This window comes from Thamnophis sirtalis, unplaced genomic scaffold, assembly GCF_051295495.1.
Source record: "Thamnophis sirtalis isolate CommonGarterSnake01/CBP01778 unplaced genomic scaffold, rThaSir2_p1.2 scaffold_3, whole genome shotgun sequence".
NCBI classification, from domain to species: Eukaryota; Metazoa; Chordata; class Lepidosauria; order Squamata; family Natricidae; genus Thamnophis; species Thamnophis sirtalis.
This window is the reverse complement of record NW_028261383.1, coordinates 27,312,236-27,332,167: the sequence shown is the minus strand read 5'-3', so window position 1 is coordinate 27,332,167 and position 19,932 is coordinate 27,312,236. Positions and strand designations below refer to the sequence as shown.

At 42.8% G+C, this 19,932-nt stretch overlaps 1 protein-coding gene across 2 annotated transcripts; it reads left to right on the top strand.

Annotated features, from left to right (window-relative positions):
* The first annotated feature begins 10,519 nt into the window (after nt 1-10,519).
* On the top strand, nt 10,520-19,166 carry LOC148047724 (E3 ubiquitin-protein ligase TRIM11-like). Of its 2 annotated transcripts, none has more exons than XM_087711663.1 (7): nt 10,520-11,033; nt 12,480-12,575; nt 13,151-13,381; nt 15,035-15,084; nt 15,502-15,620; nt 16,435-16,467; nt 18,255-19,166. In XM_087711663.1, exons 1-7 carry the CDS (start codon nt 10,620-10,622, stop codon nt 18,743-18,745), a joined length of 1,434 nt encoding a protein of 477 aa, XP_087567789.1. In that variant the 5' UTR covers nt 10,520-10,619; the 3' UTR covers nt 18,746-19,166. The 2 variants fall into 2 exon arrangements, with proteins under 2 accessions (XP_087567789.1, XP_087567790.1); XM_087711664.1 differs by having other exon boundaries at nt 10,537-11,033; nt 15,062-15,084.
* The last annotated feature ends 766 nt before the right edge of the window (nt 19,167-19,932 follow it).

Genomic DNA, 19,932 nt, shown 5'->3' with positions numbered 1-19,932 from the left:
TTAAAAAGCCAGCAAAACCCTGACTGGATTTGTTTGGCCACGATTGCTTTAACATGGGAGGTTTTTAAGAAGAGAATGGGCAACTATTTGCCTGAAATGGAATAGGACAGGGGTGTCAAACACGCGGTGCATGGGCTGGATGAGTCATGCGCTGGCCATGCCTACCCACCCCCAGTTTAGTGAAGGGGAAGTTATAATACATTACGTGACGACGTGATGCCGCGAGTTTGACACCCCTGGTATAGGGTTTCCTGCTTGAGCAGGAAGGGGTTGGACTAGAAAACCTCAAAAGTCCCTTCTAACTCTACATTCTTTCCTGATGTGATAGCATCCAGATTCCAGACCTATTAAAACCACAACGCTCAGAACTGGCCACATTTGCTTGGAATTCTGGTAGTTGTAATGCCGAACCTCCAAAAGTGAAGCCAGGCTGGGCGACACAACCTCAAGCATCCTCTCCTTTGCCTTTTACTTTCTTTTTCCCTTTCTTCGCTCCAAAGAAAGCATACCATATTTTTCAGAGTATTTTTCCCTCAAAAAACAGCTGAAAATCTGGGTGCATCTTATACATTGAATACAGCAGTTTTTGCCTCCCGAAACCCTGTCCCTTCACCAAAATGGCCGTGCAGAGCCTTGTAGAGTGCTCCTAGGGGTAGGGAGGGCAGAAATCCCCCCCCCCAGCCCCCAGGAGCACTGCACAAGCCTCCTAAAGGCTACTCACGTCCTTTGTTCTGGAAAAAAAAAATGGCTAGTTTTCGCAAAAAACGGGCCGTTTTGGGGAGGTGTGCAGAGTGCAACTTTTTTTAAAAAAATTTGCCTCTTCAAAATCTTTGTGTGTCTTATACTCCGGTGCGTCTATATTCTAAAAAATACGGTAACTCTGGATCCTGACACAGTGAATGCTTAGCTAGTCCTCTCCAGAGACAGCAGAAGTGTGAAAGTGGGAGGAGAGATTCAGGATATTCCCAGGAACGCTGAGCGATTCAATCCCTGTTTCTACATCCTGGGACAGGAAGGTTTTGCAAGTGGGAGACATGTCTGGGATGTCAGCATAGGAAGAGAGGAAAGCTGGAGTATTGGGTGGCTAAAAGATCTGTAAAAGGGATGGCTCAGTGGCTAAGATGCTGAGCTTGTCGATCAGAAAAGTCGGCAGTTTGGTGGTTTGAATCCCTAGCGCCACGTAATGGAGTGAGCTCCCGCTACTTGTCCCAGCTTCTGCCAATCTAGCAGCTCAAAAGCATGTAAAAATGCAAGTAGAAAAATAGGAACCACCCTTGGTGGGAAGATAACAGTGTTCCATGCGCCTTCTGCGTTTAGTCGTGCCGGCCACATGACCACGGAGACGTCTTCGGACAGCGCTGGCTCCTCGGCTTTGAAACGGAGATGAGCACCGCCCCGTAGAGTCAGGAACGACTAGCATGTATGTGCGAGGGGAACCTTTACCTGTAAAAGATCTGTGAGGAGGAAGAATGAAGAGGTTGAATATGGCCCAGAGGTTGGCATCTGGTGCTTTGGGAACTGGGGAGGGGGTTACTATACCTCAGACCCCCTGAGTTCCCTCCTCTGGTCCTGAACGAGGAATCCAAAAAGATCGAGCATCTCTGAACTGTGAAGGCAGGCGGGTGACCAGTGCCCTGCTCAATGTGCACAGATAGTCCTTGATTCACAACAGTTCGTTTAGTGACTGTTCAAAGTTTTGCAAAGGAACTTGAAAAAGTGGCTTATGAGCGTTTTTCACAGTTACGACCTTTGCAGCGATCACGTGATCAGAATTCAGGCGCTTGACAACTAGGTTCATCTTTATGACGGTTGTAGCGTCCCAAGATGATGCGATCCCATTTTGCGACCTTCTGACAAGCAAAGTCCATGGGGAAGCCAGATTCACTTAAGAACCAGGATACTAACATGTCAACTGCAGTGATTCACTTAACAACTGAGGCAAGGGGGGGCGTAAAGTGGGGCAAAACTCACTTAACAACAAAAGTCTCAGTTTAGCAACAGAAATGTTGGGCTCAATTGTGGTCGTAACTCGAGGACTACCTGTACTCCGAAGCCTCCTTCCCTGGACAAGCTCTCCTGCCCTATTTCTACGTGGATGATAAAGCCCACCTTATGATTTCTCCTGAGGGAGAATTGCTAACCTTTTCTGGATCGTGTGTCAAAAGTGGGAGCGCAGGGGGGTTGTGCGCGGGTGTGTCCACACCCATAATGCTAACGCGCAACCCTGGTGTGCATGCACGCATGACCCCTGCTCTTCCTCCACTTTTGGTGCTCTTTTTTCGCCCTCCCGAGGCTCCAGGGGCTTTCTAGCTTGGGAAGGGCGAAAACAACCTGCCCCACCCCCTGGGAGGCCCTCTGAAACCTCCTGAGTGCGAAAAACGACACTATGGGCAGCCTGGAAGTTCAGGAACAGTGACTTCTGGTTTACCGGTAGGGCCGTTTTTTGCCCTCTGGAGCCTTCCAGAGCCTTCTGGAGCATGAAAAATGGCCCAACGCACAAACCGGAAGTCCGTTCCCTCTGGAGGGTGAAAAACGACCGAAAAAGAAGGCCGAAGTCAGCTGGCCAGCGCACACATGCGTACTGGAGCTGACAGGGCCATGCCTCGCATGCACTAACAAATGGCTCCAAATGTCACCTGGGGCACGCCATAGTTTGCCACCATAGCTATATATGATAGTCCTAGGCTAGTCAATCAGGTAGCCACTCCTTCCCCCCTTCTCACAACTGTCTACACATAGTACAGCCTGACTGCTTACTTGTCCATTGTGAAGCCATCCCTGCACCAATGTCAGTGGGCAACCAAAAATAAAAACTTTTTCAAATAGGAAACATTTTTCTTAATAAGCGGATGATAGAGCCGGATGCTCAGAAAGGAAAATGCAGAATAATTACGTTGCTTGTATCCCTTCCCTGTATAGCAATTTTGCTAAGAATTATGGGAGCAGGAATCCAAACCCCTCTGTAAGACACGAGATTGCAGGACAATTGACGTCTAATCTAAGGTGACCAGACGTCCCGCTTTTGGCGGGATAGTCATGCTTTTTCACAATTTTTCCCCGTCCCGGGTTTTTTTTAAAAAGTCCCAATTTTTTTTAAAGTTATGAAAAAGCCTCTAGCCGCCAAGGCTCTGCTAGCAACTGGGAGTGTATATTATTCTTCGAGACGAGCGCATTCCCGCCCGCGCGTCCCTGGGAGCTGTTGCCAATGGCTGAGGGAGGAGAAGACTTACTCCATGTGGAGACCACGGACTTCCCTCATGGATTTTTTCTTTTTCTGTTGCTTTGAACAGCCCCCCCTCCCCCCCTCTCTCTCTCGGAGCTAGCAGCTGCCTTCAAGGCTGTCCAAGCTCAGCCCCCCCCCCCTCCTGCGCCCCGGACTGCTGCTTCTCCTCGGCTGCTCGGGGCTTCTAAATTGGCATTGTGTGTTGTTGTTTGAGGAGGGAATTACTGTGCCATAGAAACACAGTGTGTGTCTCACGTGGCTGATAACCTGGTCTCTACAGAAGAGATAATTTTAAAAACTTTGGAGTGAATCCAGAAAGAGGGGAGAAAGAGGCTGAAGGAGTGTGTGAGGAGGGTGGATTTCCTAAACCCCATTGAATCCAGAGGGGAGAGAGAGAGAGAGAGAGAGAGAGAGAAAGAGAAAGAGGGAGTGTGTGAGGAGGAGGGATTTCCTAAACCCCATTGAATCCAGAGGCAGGGAGAGAGAGAGAGAAAGAGGGAGTGTGTGAGGAGGGGGGATTTCCTAAACCCCATTGAATCCAGAGGAGGGAAGAGAGAAAGAAAGAGGGTGTGTGTGAGGTGGAGGGATTTCCTAAACCCCATTGAATCCAGAGGAGGGGAGAGAGAGAGAGAGAGACGGAGTGTGTGAGGTGGGGGGATTTCCTAAACCCCATTGAATCCAGAGGAGGGAAGAGAGAAAGAAAGAGGGTGTGTGTGAGGTGGGGGGATTTCCTAAACCCCATTGAATCCAGAGGAGGGAAGAGAGAGGGGGAGTGTGTGAGGATGGGGGATTTCCTAAACCCCATTGAATCCAGAGGAGGGAAGAGAGAAAGAAAGAGGGAGTGTGTGAGGTGGGGGGATTTCTTAAACCCCATTGAATCCAGAGGAGGAGGAGGAGGAGGAGGAGGAGGAGAGAGAGAGAGAGAGAGAGAGAGAGAGAGAGAGAGAGAGAGAGAGAGAGAGAAAGGGGGAGTGTGTGAGGAGGGGGGATTTCCTAAACCTCATTGAATCCAGAGGTGGGGAGAGAGAGAGAGAAAGAGGGAGTGTGTGAGGAGGGGGGATTTCCCAAACCCCATTGAATCCAGAGGAGGGGAGAGAGAGAGAGAGAGAGAGAAAGAGAGAGAGGGGGGGAGTGTGTGAGGAGGGAGGATTTTCTAAACCCCATTGAATCCAGAGAAGGGGAGAGAGAGAGAGAGAGAAAGAGGAAGTGTGTGCACAGGAGGGGGGATTTTCTAAAAGTCCCATTGAATCCAGAGGAGGAGTGTGTGTGTGTGTGTGTTTGTGTGTGTGTGTGTGTGAGAGAGAGAGCGAGAGAGAGAGAGCGAGAGAGACTATCACTAAGTGTTGTAGCTTATGATTCTTGATGAATGTATTCTATTTTATTTTTTTATGTACACCGAAGACAAATTCCTTGTGTGTCCAATCACACTTGGCTAATAAACTACTCTACTCTACTCTACTCATTTCTATTTCAATTCTAATAAGGAGTTTAGCTTCTCTCTCTTGAAAATATAAGCTAGCATAATGCAAGCTAACTTTAGCTTTCAAACAGTTCATTTAGTGACCAAAGTTACAATGGCATTGAAAAAAGTGACTGATTACCATTTTTCACACTTAGCAACCATTTTTCACACTTAGCGACCGTTGAAGCATCCTCATGGTCACGTGATCAAAATTCTGATGTTAAACATGGCGGATGAACTTCGCTTAATCTCCTTAAATATAAATGGTTTGAATTCACTAAGAAAGAGAAATAAAATACTAAATGCTTTACGGAAAAAGAATTGTGATTTGACATGCTTGCAAGAAGTACATATAGCGAACCACCAGCAAAATGTGTTGTATTACCCCCGGCTGGGTATAATGTATACAAGCTTAGCAGATGAAAAGAAAAGGGGCATTGTGTTGTATGTTAAAGACCATATCGATTCTAAATTGGTGTATATGGATGGGGAGGGTAGAATCTTAATGGTCGAATTGAAATTTGGTCGATATAAAATCTTGCTGGTGGCCATATATGCACCGAATGACAACCAAAGTACCTTCTTTAGAAGGTTGCATTTAAAAATTGCAGAGTTAGGCTATGATCATATTTGTGTGGTGGGTGACTATAACGCGGTGGCAGATAGGACAATGGATTACAACCCAGGAAACATCCAAAAGGGGGGGAAATTAAGAGAAAGGAGGAGAGTTCTCCCCAAAACCTTTGAAGATATGAGGGAGGAATATGAATTAAAGGATGTATGGCGTGAACTCCACCCACAGAAACAACAATTTACTTTCTTTTCACATAGACACCAATCCTGTTCTAGGATCGACATGGCCTGGTTGACACCAGAAATTGGGGACTTGATTAAGGAAGCAGCAATTGAGGTCAACACCTGGGCCGATCACAATCCACTCTTATTGGTGTGGAAGGGAGTAAGGCAGGGGAGGAAGAGAAGGTGGATGATGAATACAGAGATAGTGAAAGAACAAGAATTTCAGCAAATGTTTAAAAGGGAAATGAGGTTTTTTTTTGAAGAAAATAGGAAAGGAGTAACCCCACAAATACTTTGGGATACGGCCAAGGCTTATATGAGAGGCCTAGCTATTAAACATACAATAGGTACCCACAGGAAAAAATTAGAAGAGAGGGCAAAATGGGTAACTAAACTGGAGGTGGTAGAAAAACCCTTGCAACAGAACCCACTAGACGACAGGAAAAAAGAAGAAATGGCTAGAATTAAGCATGGGATCTCTCTTTTAGACCAGGAGGATGTCGCTCGAAAACTTAGGGGGATTAAGCAAAACTTTTTTGAGCATGCCAACAAACCGGGTCGCTGGCTCTCTTATAGACTTCGAAAAGAAAGAGAGAGCAGACGTATAGCTCAACTGCAGAATAGTAAAGGGGAATTAGTAGAAACCAAGGGGGAGAAACAGGAAATTATCCAAGGCTTTTTTCAGCAACTATATAATAGGGAAGAAGTTTCTGAGGTCCAAATTAAGGAATTTTTAGATAATGCAAATCTACCCAAGATCTCAAATGAAGCAAAGGGGTACTGAACCAAAAGATAACATTAGAGGAACTAGAAAAGGCAGTTAAAAAAAAAAGGGAAACAACAAAACCCCTGGCATGGATGGTTTGCCAGTTGAAATTTATAAATCTTTTTTGGAAATTTTAGGACAAGAGATGATAGCAATATTTAATGCTGTCTTGACGGATTCTATTGCACCGAAATCATGGGCCGAGGCTTATATAACCCTTTTGCCTAAAGTTGGAGCTGACCGTACCCAAATTAAAAACTATAGGCCCATTTCACTTTTGAATTTGGATTATAAAATCTTTGCAGCTATATTGGCAGATAGACTCAAATTTTTCCTTAACAAATTTATACACTCTGATCAGAACGGCTTCCTGCCGTCAAGGCATTTGAAAGACAATGTCAGAATTATTTTGGATGCCTTAGAATATTATGAAGCTCGGCCAGATAAACAAGTGGCCTTTATGTTTCTTGACGCACAAAAGGCTTTTGATCGGGTAAATTGGAATTTTATGTTGTCACAACTAGAAAACATGAAGTTTGGAGAAAGTTTTTTAAATGCAATTCGGGCAATTTATGTACGACAAACCGCGACAATATTGGTAAACGGAGAAGAGGCGGGTGACATTGTGATTGGTAAAGGCACAAGACAAGGATGCCCGCTATCCCCCCTACTGTTTATCCTCACATTAGAACCCCTTCTTAGAATAGTGAGAAGCGATACACAAATTAAAGGGTTACGAGCTAAAGCTCAGGAATTCAAGGTCCAGGCTTTCGCCGATGACCTTGTTTTTATCCTGGAGGACCCTATGGCGTCTGGGATACAACTTTTATGTAAAATAGAGGAGTACGGTAGGATAGCGGGGCTACGTATAAACAAAGAGAAGACAAAACTGTTAATTAAAAATATGACTCTGAACCAGAAAAGGGAAGTACAAAGCCTGTTAGGGATCAACATGGCCCACAAAGTACAATATTTGGGAATTTGGCTGACGGAGAGATGTTCCTCTATCAAGGTAGATAACTATTTGAAATTGCTACAACAGGTATCCAAAGATATGACTAATTGGAGTAGCAAACAATTGTCTCTGATGGGCAGGATCGCGACAGTCAAGACATATGTATTACCAAAATTTTTGTTTTTGTTTCAAACGGCACCAACTAAATTGGACAAAAAAATTTTTAAATCCTTGGAGACAATAGTGACACAGTTTATATGGCAAGGCAAGAAAGCACGAATCAAAGCCCAAACTTTACAAAAACACAGAGAACTGGGAGGCTTCGGAGTACCCAACTGGGAAGCATACTATAACGCAACAATCATGACATGGGTGAAAGATTGGGTGATGTTGAATAGAAGGCGCCTATTGGCTATAGAGGGACATGACCTCCCCCAGGGATGGCATGCCTCCCTCTGGCAAGAAAGAGACACCCCCCATAGGTACTTCATGGGACATTATATTTGGAAGATTTTGATGGGGGTCTGGGAAAAAATGAGGAAAAAATATTATCTTAGGGTTCCGTGTTGGTTGGCACCATTAGAGGCCTTAACGCATCCGAGTCTATTTAATTGGACAAGAAACATAACATATAAAGATATCATGACAGAAGAGGGCAATATAAAAACAAAGATGGAATTAGAGCAACAGGGCAGAAATTTGGAATGGTGGGAATATTTACAGGTTAGAAACAGGTTTAAAAGTGATAAGGCACGTTTCGGGATCTACCCAAACCCTCAGGGGCTAGATAAGATCTTGTTTGGTGGAGACAAAAAAATGTTATCGAAGATCTACCAATTTTTGACCTGCCAAGATACTAATGAAGAGATGGACAAAAGCCTTCTAACAGTATGGGAGAGAAACCTAGGTTATGAAATTGAAATGGGCAAATGGTGGGATCTATGGAGTAAGACCATTAAACTTACAACATCTACTGCATTCAAAGAAAACATATACAAGATGGTTTATAGGTGGCACTTCCCCCCAACGAGGTTAGCTAAGATGTTTCCTGGGTTATCTCCATTGTGTTGGAAATGTGGAAGAAAGGATGGCACATTCTACCATATTTGGTGGTCCTGTACTGAGGCCACGAAATATTGGAAAAGGATTAAAAAATGGTTAAAAGAGGTTACCGGGGCAAACATTGAATGGAGACCCGAGAACCTGTTACTAAGCATCAAACCAGATAACATAAGCAGTTCAATATGGCATTTGAGCCTGCATATAATTGTGGCCACAAGAATAACCTATGCACAATTTTGGAAATCCACCACTATACCGCCGGAAGATGCTTTAATTAAAAAGATCTACGAATGTGCAGAAATGGACAGAATGACGGGTTGGCTGAGGGACAAAGGAGAAACAGAACGTTATCTTAGCTGGAACCTATGGTATATGTGGGCGACTAGGAGAACAGCAGGGACTTAAAATGGGGAAAGTTAACATAGGTACCGTAATAGATCCCTGAATCTTGCAATGAGAAGATGTGGCTTAGAGACCTAATAATGAGGAAAGAAAGGAAAACCGGGCTGTGAATGACTGTCACCGTGGGTGGGGGGAGGGGGGGTTGTATGTCTAAAACGGCATTTGTATCTGTATGTTTTACTTTATATTGTTATGTATGATTTGTCTTGCTTATGTCATTGTATTTATGTCGCTGTATTGTTTTTTCTGTTTTTTAAAGGTAATAATGTTTAATAAAAATTATATTTAAAAAAAAAATTCTGATGTTTGGCAACAGATTCATATTTATGATGCTTTCAGTGTCCTGGGGTCATATAATCACCTTGTGTGACCTTTTGACAAAATATAAAATTTTTAATCAAGCCGCCCCCCCCGCCCCCGGTCAATGGTGTCCCTCTTTACCAATCTGAAAATCTGGTCACCTTATTCATCACACTACAATCATCTGTATATATCCAGTGATGCTGGCTCAGGAATTCTGGGAGTTGAAGTCCACAAGTCACAAGAACTGCAGAAAAAACAATTATGGCCAACCTGCCTTCCAATGAGGACCTGTATACTGCACGGGTGGAAAAGAGCCATGTGAAAATATTTACAGACTCCTCACATCCTGGACATAAATTTTTTCAACTCCTACACTCAAATGACGCTATAGAGCACTGCACACTGACAACTAGACCCAAGAACAGTTATTTCCCCAATGCCATCACTCTGTAAAGAAATAATTCCCTTACCACTGTCAAACCCTTCACTAAGGCTGCGTTACTATTGCTATCGTTCCTATCACCCATCTCCTCCCACTTACGACTGCGGGACTGAAACTTTGTTGCTTGTATCCTTACGATTTATATTGATATTGTTTCCTGATTGCTTATTTGTACCCTACGACTATCATTAAGTGCTCTACCTTACGATTCTTGACAAATTGTGGGAAGTTATCATCCAGCCCTCTCCCAGAAAAATGAAATATCCTAGGAAATATTGAAAAGGCAGAATATTTCTCTGGATGTGAAAAGAAAGAAACATGTTTTAAAAGACAGAATAGTTGCCTGTAGCTTTCTGCCCATCCCCAATGAATGGACCATTAAGACTAGCCAGGCTAGCCCACTTTACATAATAAAGACTTCACCAGCAACTACCAAAAGGCATGATAATATACTCAACTGATCACAAGGCATCTGAGAACTCATCACAGCCTAGAGTAGCCCCATGCATGGCACCATAGGAGTCTGACAACCAATCAGAATACATTTCTTACACAGGAACAGGAAACAGAGAGGTGGGACTAAACAGGGTATAAAAAGCCTAGCAAGCTCCTTCCTCAGTCCTTCACTTCTTCTCCACCTACATCAAAGCATGTGATCATCTTTTTTGGTCAGGGCTCAAGCCATGTGGCCCTGTCCAACAATAAACCATCTTTCCAAACAGCCTCCATGACTCCAGTGTCTTCTTCCCCACTTGGAGCTGAACCCAGAAGGACATTTCTTTCAACAGAATGTATCTTGTCCTTTTATGTACACTGAGAGCATCTGCACCAAAGACAAAATCCTTGTGTGTCCAATCACACTTGGCCAATAAAGAATTCTATTCTGTTCTATTCTAAATGACGTCCGTCCCAAGAATATTTGCTTCTCCCCAGTTTTAAAAACAATTTTCCCTTTAACGAGCTGGTTGGGCCAATAAGAATTGGTCGGGGGTCCGTCCTGTGAGTGTTAGTTTCTTTCCTGCTTGTTCTATTTAAAAAATACTTTTTGTTTCCTTTAAAAAGCCAGCGAAGCTGATGGATCGCAAGAGCCAACAACAATTCACTTCGGTTTCCCAACTGGGCGGAGCCCACAGGCGGTCACCTGATTTGCAGCAAAAGAAACGAAACTTAATTTCCTCTTTCCTTATCCAGGCGCAGGCGGCAGCGATGGCGGCCGAAGCCCCCCTGCAGGATTTCCTGGAAGAAGCTACCTGCTCCATTTGCCTGGACTTCTTCAAGGACCCAGTGCTCATCCCGCGGTGCGGCCACAACTTCTGCCGGGGCTGCCTGACTCTCGGTTGTGGGTCGTCGGAATCGGAGGCTTCCTGCCCCCAGTGCAGACAGACCTTCGCGCCTTGCAGCCTCCTCCCCATTAGGCAGCTGGCGCGAATAGCTGAAGTAGCCAGGCGATGCGGAGGCCATCCGGAGGAGGAAGGTGGGAATTTCTGCCCGAAGCACCGGGAGCCCCTCAAGCTCTTTTGTAAGGACCACCAGACCCTCATCTGCCTGGTCTGCGACCGATCCAAAGAGCACAAGCGCCACTGGGTGATCCCTGCGGAGGAGGCTTTCCCGGAATACCAGGTAGGAGTCAGCCAGGAGGAATCGCTGCGGAGGGGCAGATCCCCCAAAACTCTCCTGCTGGATTAGGCCAAAGCCATGTCAGCCCAAATTTTTGTTTCTCAGTGCCTAACCTGTTACTTCTGGGATGGCTGCAACTAGGAGACTCAGGCAGCTCACTTTGCTGCCATTACAAGTATTCCTTTACCTCATGGCTTTTATTGTTTTATCAATGTATAAAATACAAAGAAAAATAAAAATGGGAAATTAAGGGGGGAGAAGAGGGGGGGGAGAAAGCTTGAGGTACAAGGGAAGAAAGAAAGTGTTGACTTCCAACTCTTTTTAGCACAGTACAAGATAAGAATCCAGCCTCAGATTTTTACTATTACACATTAGTATATAATTAGTCATTTCTATAACAATAAATATAATCAGCAAAACAATAATAATAATAACCATATTTTTCATCACAAACACAAAATCCAGAAGTGATATCCAAACAAAAAACATAATTAAATATAGTCTCCTCTTTGAATAAAACAATTTAACCATTTCTACTTTATCTTCCTTGCTGTGGATCTATGTATTTCTAGTTGCATCTTTATAAACGACCACCATTTATATTAACAAAATTCACTGTATTCTTTCTGTATAAGATTCTCTGAATCTTATTCTTAAATATTAATTGTTTCTTTGTCTTGCTGTGAGCCGCCCAGAGTGAGTGAGCAGCATACAAATTTTATTAAACTTGGAAACTTGGAAACTCTCTAACTTTAAAGTGAAAAATACTTTCCCCCCCATCCATTTGAAAACACTAAACATTTCTTTATCAACATTTTTAAAATCAAAACTTTCTAATGGCTCTTTTCTTAAACCTCTCTTAGCTTAGTAAAGATTAATAGTCCTTAAAAATGATTAAGAAGTGAAAGTCAAAGCACTGTCCCTTTGAAAAATAAATTCCAAAATTGCTGCTTCTTCCACAACCCTCAGCTTTCAGCACAGGGGCTGCTTTGAAGCACAGCTCCTGAAGCTACTTACAGACCTTTGCTGTATCAGAGGATTTGGGGGAATAATTCTAGGACTTTTCCTAAGCCAGGAGAGTCCTATAAGAATGTCGATTCCTTCTGTTGGCACCTGAAAGAGCTACAGTCCAGGGGAAAACACTTCGGGTGTCCTTCCCCAGGCGTGTTGTCTGTTGCCCATCTTTTCACCAGATGTCACCATTACAAATATTCCTCGACATAGAATCTTTCATTTGGTGATTGCCGTTACAACGGCAATGGAAAAAGTAACTTACAACCCTTTTTCACAGTTATGGTCATTGCAGTATCCCTGTGGCCACAGGATCAAAATTTGGACACTTGCCAACGGCCATGTATTTATGACGGTTACATATATCTTCTAACTGGGTCTTCCCTCCGATGTAATTCTTTGTGGAAAAGAAACTCAAAACTTGTATTTTCTCTTCAGAGGAAGGTGGAGGATTGCCTGAAGGCTCAGAAGGAGCAGAAAGAAAAAATAGCTACATACAAAAGAGACACAGAGGAAAAAATGCAGGAGATGCTTGTAAGTATGGATCCAACCGTGAGGAGCTTCTGAGCTAATAGGAAGGAGAACCCCATCCGCCATCTTTAATAACAGGCAGCCTGTGTTTTAGTACAAGTTCTGACTTAAAGGAAATTCAAGATAGAGACGGTGTTAGGGCAGAGAACTTGTTCTTAACCTGGGGACTTATATGTCCCCATTGCCTGAATGAGTGACAGTTGGGTTTAAGTGCACCTATCCCATGAGTTGTGTTTTATGCAATGGGTTTGGCTTGCTTAATAAATTAATGGAAACCATATTTCATCTTGTGGAAAACATTCTGAAGTCAAATATTTTTCTGTCCCCTTTTTGAAAATCCCTGATTGCCAAGAAAATTTTCATGAGGGATCATTTAAACTGGAGCCTTTTTTCTTTCTTTTTAGAAACCTTCCACCCTCCCTGTGTTTTTTTAATATCAAAAAGGTTTTTTTTCTCCTTAACAAATTCTCCCACCTGGATTCTTCAAGGAATCCATTTCGTTATTATAACAATAAAAATAATTAAGTAAAATAATTAAAATAAAAGTTTGCATTTGCTTTTGTACTTTCTTGTTCCAGGATCTCATCAAAAAAGAGAGAGAAAATGTTGTGGCTGAATTCAGAGAGCTACAACTCTGGTTAGAAGGACAGGAGAAGCTTCTATTGACTAGAATGGAAGAAACGGAGAAGGATATTATGGCAAGAAAGGAGAAAGGTTTGGCCAGGCACATGGAGGAACTCTGCTCTCTTGACCATCTCATCAAGGAGATAGAAGAGAAGCTTCAGCAGCCAGCCAGCAAACTCTTACAGGTCAGGCAGGAAGTGGAGATCATAGAATCCTAGGGCTGGAAGGGACCTTGGAGGACTCCAATCCTTTGCCCAAGGCAGGAGTCCTTATACCATCCCGAAAACATGGTTGTCCAAACTGTTATTGGAAGCCTTCAGTGATGGACAAGTCAGAACTCTGGGAGGGAAGCTGTTCCAGTGGTTAATCATTCTCACTGTCGGGAAATTCTTCCTTATTTTAGGTTGGATCTCCTTGTGATGAGCTTCCACCCCGGGCCTCTTGTTCTGCCCTTAGGTGCTAGGAGACTAATGCACTTTTCTCTATGGCAGCCATTCAAGTATTGGGAGATGGCTGTAGCGCCTTCCAGAGAACACTCCTTTTGACTCTTTCCTTTTTTTCCTTTTTCATAAATTTAGTCAAAATTAAAATAGTGAAAAGTACAAATGGAAATAGAGAAAATAGGGAAATGGAGAAGGATAAGAATAGGAAAGAAGTGTAGGATAAAGAAAAAAGGGAAAAAATGTGTGTCTGAACTTTTTTTCTGCACAGTAAAATACAAAATAAAATTACCACCTCAACTTTTTATTTTTGCATATTTAGTCATTATTAGCCATGTCTAGAAAAACAGATTAGTCTAATAAGGAAAATCAAGAGGTTCCACCACAAAACCGTGGTAGACTAAAGCGCGCTCGACGAAAGCGCGTACGTGACGTCATCACAGCGCGACGAAAACAGCACGCTGTGAGCGGTAAAGTTAAAATTAACGCGTAAATCTAAACCTAACCCCCCCAAACCTAACCCTTAACCTAACGCTAAACATAACGCTAACCCTAAACCTAACCCTAACGCTTAACGTAACCCTAAACCTAACCCTTAACCTAACCCTAAACCTAAACCTAAATCTCAAACACAACATTTAGAAGCAGCTTCCAAGTAGAAACAATGGGTTATATCTAATTACACCACTCAATTTTGTTATTTTTTCTACCTCCATCTCTTTTTCCATCCATTCTTCCCTTGTGGAGATTGATATATCTTTCCATGTCTGCATGTAGGATTCTGGCTGCACTCGACCAAGTTCAAAATCTTTTTTTCAACTCTCATTTAGAAATCTTTTTGGCTCTTTTTATGGAAAGGAACGGTCACTAAATGAACTACTTAGTCAAGGACTACCTGTAATGGCCAAGAGCTACATAATGTAATACAGAAAAAGCAGGCCATGCAAGAAGAAAGAATTCAAAGTAATGGTCACTGTCTGTGTTCTTCACAATAGGGGATGTGGTGGTGGGTGTTCTTTGTAGGGTCTCCCCCTCCCCTTAATCTCCAGGGCAAGGAGAAACCCAACACTGATGACCTTCTACAAAGTATTATAACCACTTGGATTCCCCAAAGTGCCTTGATTCTGGAAGCATAAATGCAGGGGATTTTTTTTATCCTATTGATGCACTATTTTGTTTTTCCAATATTGTAATTGTGTTGGATTCAACTGGGGCATAATTTTTCTTAGGCAAAAAAGTAAAAACAATACACCACCAAAGGAGGTTGAAGAGCTGGGGGGAAAAGAGCAATGGGATTTTTTTAATTAAAGAAATGAAAGTAGTTTATATGTCTGTTGGTGTCTGTCCATTAGTTCCTTCATTTATTATGTGAATGTAAGAATGTAATTTTATGCATAGGAAATGCTTTGTCTCTTTATTTTTCAGGACATTGGAGGCATCTTGAAGAAGTAAGTAAATCCACCCTTTTCTTTATAGTCTTAGAGATCAGCAGCTCCTCCAGCAGTATTTCTATTTTGGAAAGTTCTATTAGTATTTAGCAGTATTTGAATGTAAAGACAACATACTGTATTTCAGGGCCTTTTAGACATTTCCTCAGATAACACAATATAATTAGCAGTATTTGATTTGGTGAATTTTTATAGTCTGTCACACACTCAGCCAGATGTTTAGATTGCATTTGGCCATTTTATCCACCTATTGAGTCTTTCCCAAGAAGAGAAAGATGTTTGACGGTTTTCAAGATATCATTGTAGGATGTAAGTTGTTCCAAGTAATGCAACTATCATAAATGCATGCCGGTTTGGAAGCACCTAGACTAGATGACCTACAAGGTCCCTTCCAATTCTGTTATTTTGTCTTGCCAGGTACCAGGCTAAGGAAACATATGAGAATCCACAGGATTTACTTTTAGAGCCTAAGTGGACAATCTGGGATTACAGTGATACCACTATGTTTCTGAAAAGTGCCATGAAAAAATTGAGAGGTAATAAACAGCTGCTGAGGTTTTACGCTGGATAACATTTTGAGCATCCAAGAGAGATTCTTGTTGGTTTCACATGGATCAAAGAGGGATCGATTTCAGGATCAGGGACTCAGTAATGATTGTAAGTTGACACTACCTGTATTCTTTGCATCCCGAATCTACGTGCACTGATCACTGGGGAAGCAGAATCAGCTTCCACTTATTTTATATATAATGTAATATATACTGGTAGTTCTTGACTTACGACCTTAGTTCAGCTGAACATTTCAGTTGCTAAGCAAGGGAGTTGTTAAATGAGCAGTACCCCCATTTTACAAATGTTTTTGCCACCAAAAAAATCACGAAAATCACAGTTGTTAAGTGAATCGTGGTTGATAAAGGAATTAGGCTTCATGCATTGGTTTTGCCTGTCAGAAGCTCCCCAGGGAGGTTGAGGAGGACAATCCCAGAACCATGAGATGCTGCAACCATGTTAAATGCAAGCTGGTTCCCAGTGCCCGAATTTTGATCATGTCACTGGGGAGGCTGCAACTGTCGTAAGTGTGAGAACCAGTCATAAATCACTTTTGTCAGTGGCGCTGTAACTTCACTACACAAATAGTTGAGAACTACCTGTATACAGAATATATAGTAGAATATATTTATACCTGATGGAATATATATAGGCAACAATGGCATTTTGGCTTGTGGCTTTCCATATTCCTTATTTCCTGATTTGAGTCCAAGGAAAGCAAACCAGGGTATCTGAAGGGAGGCCCTTCTGTTGCTCCAATTCCAGTGATGAGATGCTGAATTCCTCCCTTTTCTTCCCCAGATACTCTGGAAAGTGGACTTCAACTACAGGAAGGTAAATATGAGTTGTAGGAATTGCAATCGCTTGCTATTTTAAGCTCTGATGCCAGTAACGTTAAGAGAAACATCATAGATGAACAAAAATGAAAAATATAGGATTAGGTACCTTAAAGACTTTGATGATGCAGTAAACTTTAATGATTTTATGATTTATGGAGAATTACTTGCCATTTATATGTACAACATGAGCTAATGCAGAGGAGACAAAATCCTTGTGTGTCTGATCACACTTGCCAAATAAAACTGCTGTTCTTTTCTGTTCTGTTCTACTCCTACTCCTCTCCATTCCATTCTACACATCATCTAGAAAACGGAAGTAAATCTTCAGGTGTGGAATGAAATATCTGAACAAATGGGAAAATATGAAAGGAATATTGGATTCCTACCAAGCTAATAACATCCTGTTGATTTTACTGCCTGATTTTAAGTTGGTGAGAGATGAGGTCTTTGGGAGCAGAGAAATTAGGTCCTCTGAGTCCAAGGAAATAGCAAGGTTGGAGGATCAGGATTGCCTCTTCCATGTGGGCCATCAGACTGGTGAAAGCAGAGGTTTCCCTTGCAAGATCCTCCCCTTTTGTATATCCCTGTGACACCCTGATGCTCGCAGAGAAAAGGACGGAGTTTCCTCATATCCCATCATGTGCCCCAAGTTCCCTCTGGATTCTGCCAGTTCAGAATTGAAACATGGCAGCCTCTTGTTCTGCCTGATCCTCTGAATTAATGCTCCAGGTAGAGTCCCTGTTCAACCTTGGCTGTCTCACCAAATCAGTGAAGGCAAAGCCAACCACTCTTCACTCCTAATCCCATTAATCTCATCTGCAAGATAGCAATAGCAATAGCAATAGCAGTAGACTTATATACCGCTTCATAGGCCTTTCAGGCCTCTCTAAGCGGTTTACAGAGAGTCAGCATATTGCCCCCAACAATCTGGGTCCTCATTTTACCCACCTCGGAAGGATGGAAGGCTGAGTCAACCCTGAGCCGGTGAGATTTGAACCGCTGACCTGCTGATCTAGCAGTAGCCTGCAGTGCTGCATTTTAACCACTGCGCCACCTTGGCTCTTTTAAGATGGAAGCTAAAGAGAATTGTGCATGGAGGCTGGAAGAGGTGGAGCCCTATGAAGTGTCTGAAGGACTTGGCCAGGAGTCTTCAACCTTTGGCCACTGTAAGGTTGGTGGACTTCAGTTCCCGGAGTTCTCCAGCCAGCATGGCAGAGCTGGAGGGCAATCAGCAGAGGGAAGGTCACATGGGAGACTAGAGACCAGGGGAATTGACCAGTGGAGCCAAGAGACGAAGAGTGAACAGAGGGGCCAAGAGCGGTACAGGTAATGAACGGATCTTGAAGGGATGCAGCTTAGTGGTAACTGAAGGGGAGTCAGATAGACTGGAAGATGGGGAAGGTAACCTAAGTGAATGGAACAAGAAGGCCAGAGGGGTGCCAAACAGCTCGGAAGTTAACAGAGGGTGGGAAAAACATAGTGGGGGAGTTCTTGGAGAAAAGAGAGCAGAGGGGACCTGGAGACTAGCAGCCCCATCGGGGGAATTCTGGGAGTTGAAGTCCACAAGTCTTACAGTTGCTAAAGTTGGAGGACTCTTGACCAGGCAATGGCTTAGGTGTTTTTTAAAAAAACAATGAGTCTTTCAGTCCTGGAGGGTGTGTTTGGAGGCTGAACCCCATTCACACAAGAGGCCGTAGGGTTAAGCTCTTGGGGGTGAAGGCACAAACTAGGCCTCAAGCTGAAGCTCTTGCTTTTTCCCCCTTCCTTCCTTTCCCCTTACAGCGAATGTAACTCTGGATCCAGAAACAGCCAATCATGCCGGCTTTGATGTCTCCAAAGATCAAAAAATTGTCAGAAGAATTAGGTCAGATGAAGGAAAATATATTTTCTCAAATTGTTATGTCCTTGGCTGTCAGACGTTCTCAACAGGGAGACATTTCTGGGAAGTAATTGTAGGAGATGAAGGAGGATGGGATATAGGGGTTACCAACCAGACACTGAACTTAACAAATGTTGATGAGCAGACCGGGCGGTTTGGAATATTACAATGGAGATACTGGACCTTCTCTACATTAGGACGCGTTTATCGGTACTTGCATGAGAAGCCCAAGAGGATCCGTGTCTCTCTCAACTGCGAAGGGGGACAAGTGAGCTTCTTTGATGCCAGAACCGCAGCTCTGCTCCATACATTATCAGACCCTTCCTTGGTTGGGGAGACCCTTCGACCCCGTTTCTGTTTGTACGAGGCCGATGCCTGCCTGACACTCCCCTAAAAGAAGGGAGAACCATAGAAAAAACCTTGGAAAAATCCCTATTTGCCCAGCGTGGATCTCTGAAAGCCCTTAAAGCAGATTTTCCTCAGCTTTTTGCTACTTCAGCTTCCTTTATTCTTCTCTGCCCCCCTGATCAGTCAATCAGTCTATAAAGGAATAACCTGATCATGATTTCTATTTCTCTGCATAAAAAAGCCGAGGTGTCCTAGGAGCTTTATAGGCTTTAACATCATGTGTTCAGGTGTTATCAGCATTAAAGGTACCTTAGAGCTAAGCCTGTCAATCATGATTTTATATGTCTATCACAGCTCCCCATCCCATTTATGGATGATGCTTGTTTGTTTCATGTTAGTTGCAATCAATGATTGTGTAGGTGCCCATAACTCAGGATATTCTGTAATCTTTCCCTCTTTTTTTCTTTCCCCTTTTTAACCAGTTTCCTTTTGACACATAATTGTCATAAACCAACAAACCATTTTAAGGTTTCAGGAAATATTATACTCAATATAAGCTTTACGGCCTCACAGGGTTTTTATTTTGTTTTACAAATCTTAGTACTTTTTCTATCTTTTTATACTTACGGAGGTTATCTATTATAATCTGATTACTGATTGTAGGATTGATTGTAATATTATAGGTGTCTCGTGGGTTGTAGTTCCTTCTTTTGCAAGTTTATGCCTATAAATGTATCTCCATGGGATACATAGAAACTGAAGATGCACAGAAAACAGAAAAATAAAACAAAACATACCATCTGTTATCAAGATAGCAAATGTAAGTGCTCTGTGCCCTAAATGTGTCCCCTGACTCAAGCCAAAAGTAAAAAAGGATTGTTAATAGAATTGTAAAAATGAAATACATTATTAAATAAATACATTATTTGAGAATAACAACGTTTTCCTTATTGCTTTAATCAACTCTACCATTTATTGAATAACCAAAAGTAACTTGAGTATAGGCTTGAGATACAAAAGGGTGCTGACAAACTTGAACATTGGGCACTATCTAACAAAATGAAATTCAATGGTGAAAAAAGTAAGGTTCTACATTTAGGCAAGACAAACGAAATGCACAGGTACAGTATAGGTGGTGCCTTGCTCAATAGTAGTAACTGTGAGAGGGATCTTGGAGTCCTAGTGGACAACCATTTAAATATGAGCCAGCAGTGTGCAGCAGCTGCCAAAAAA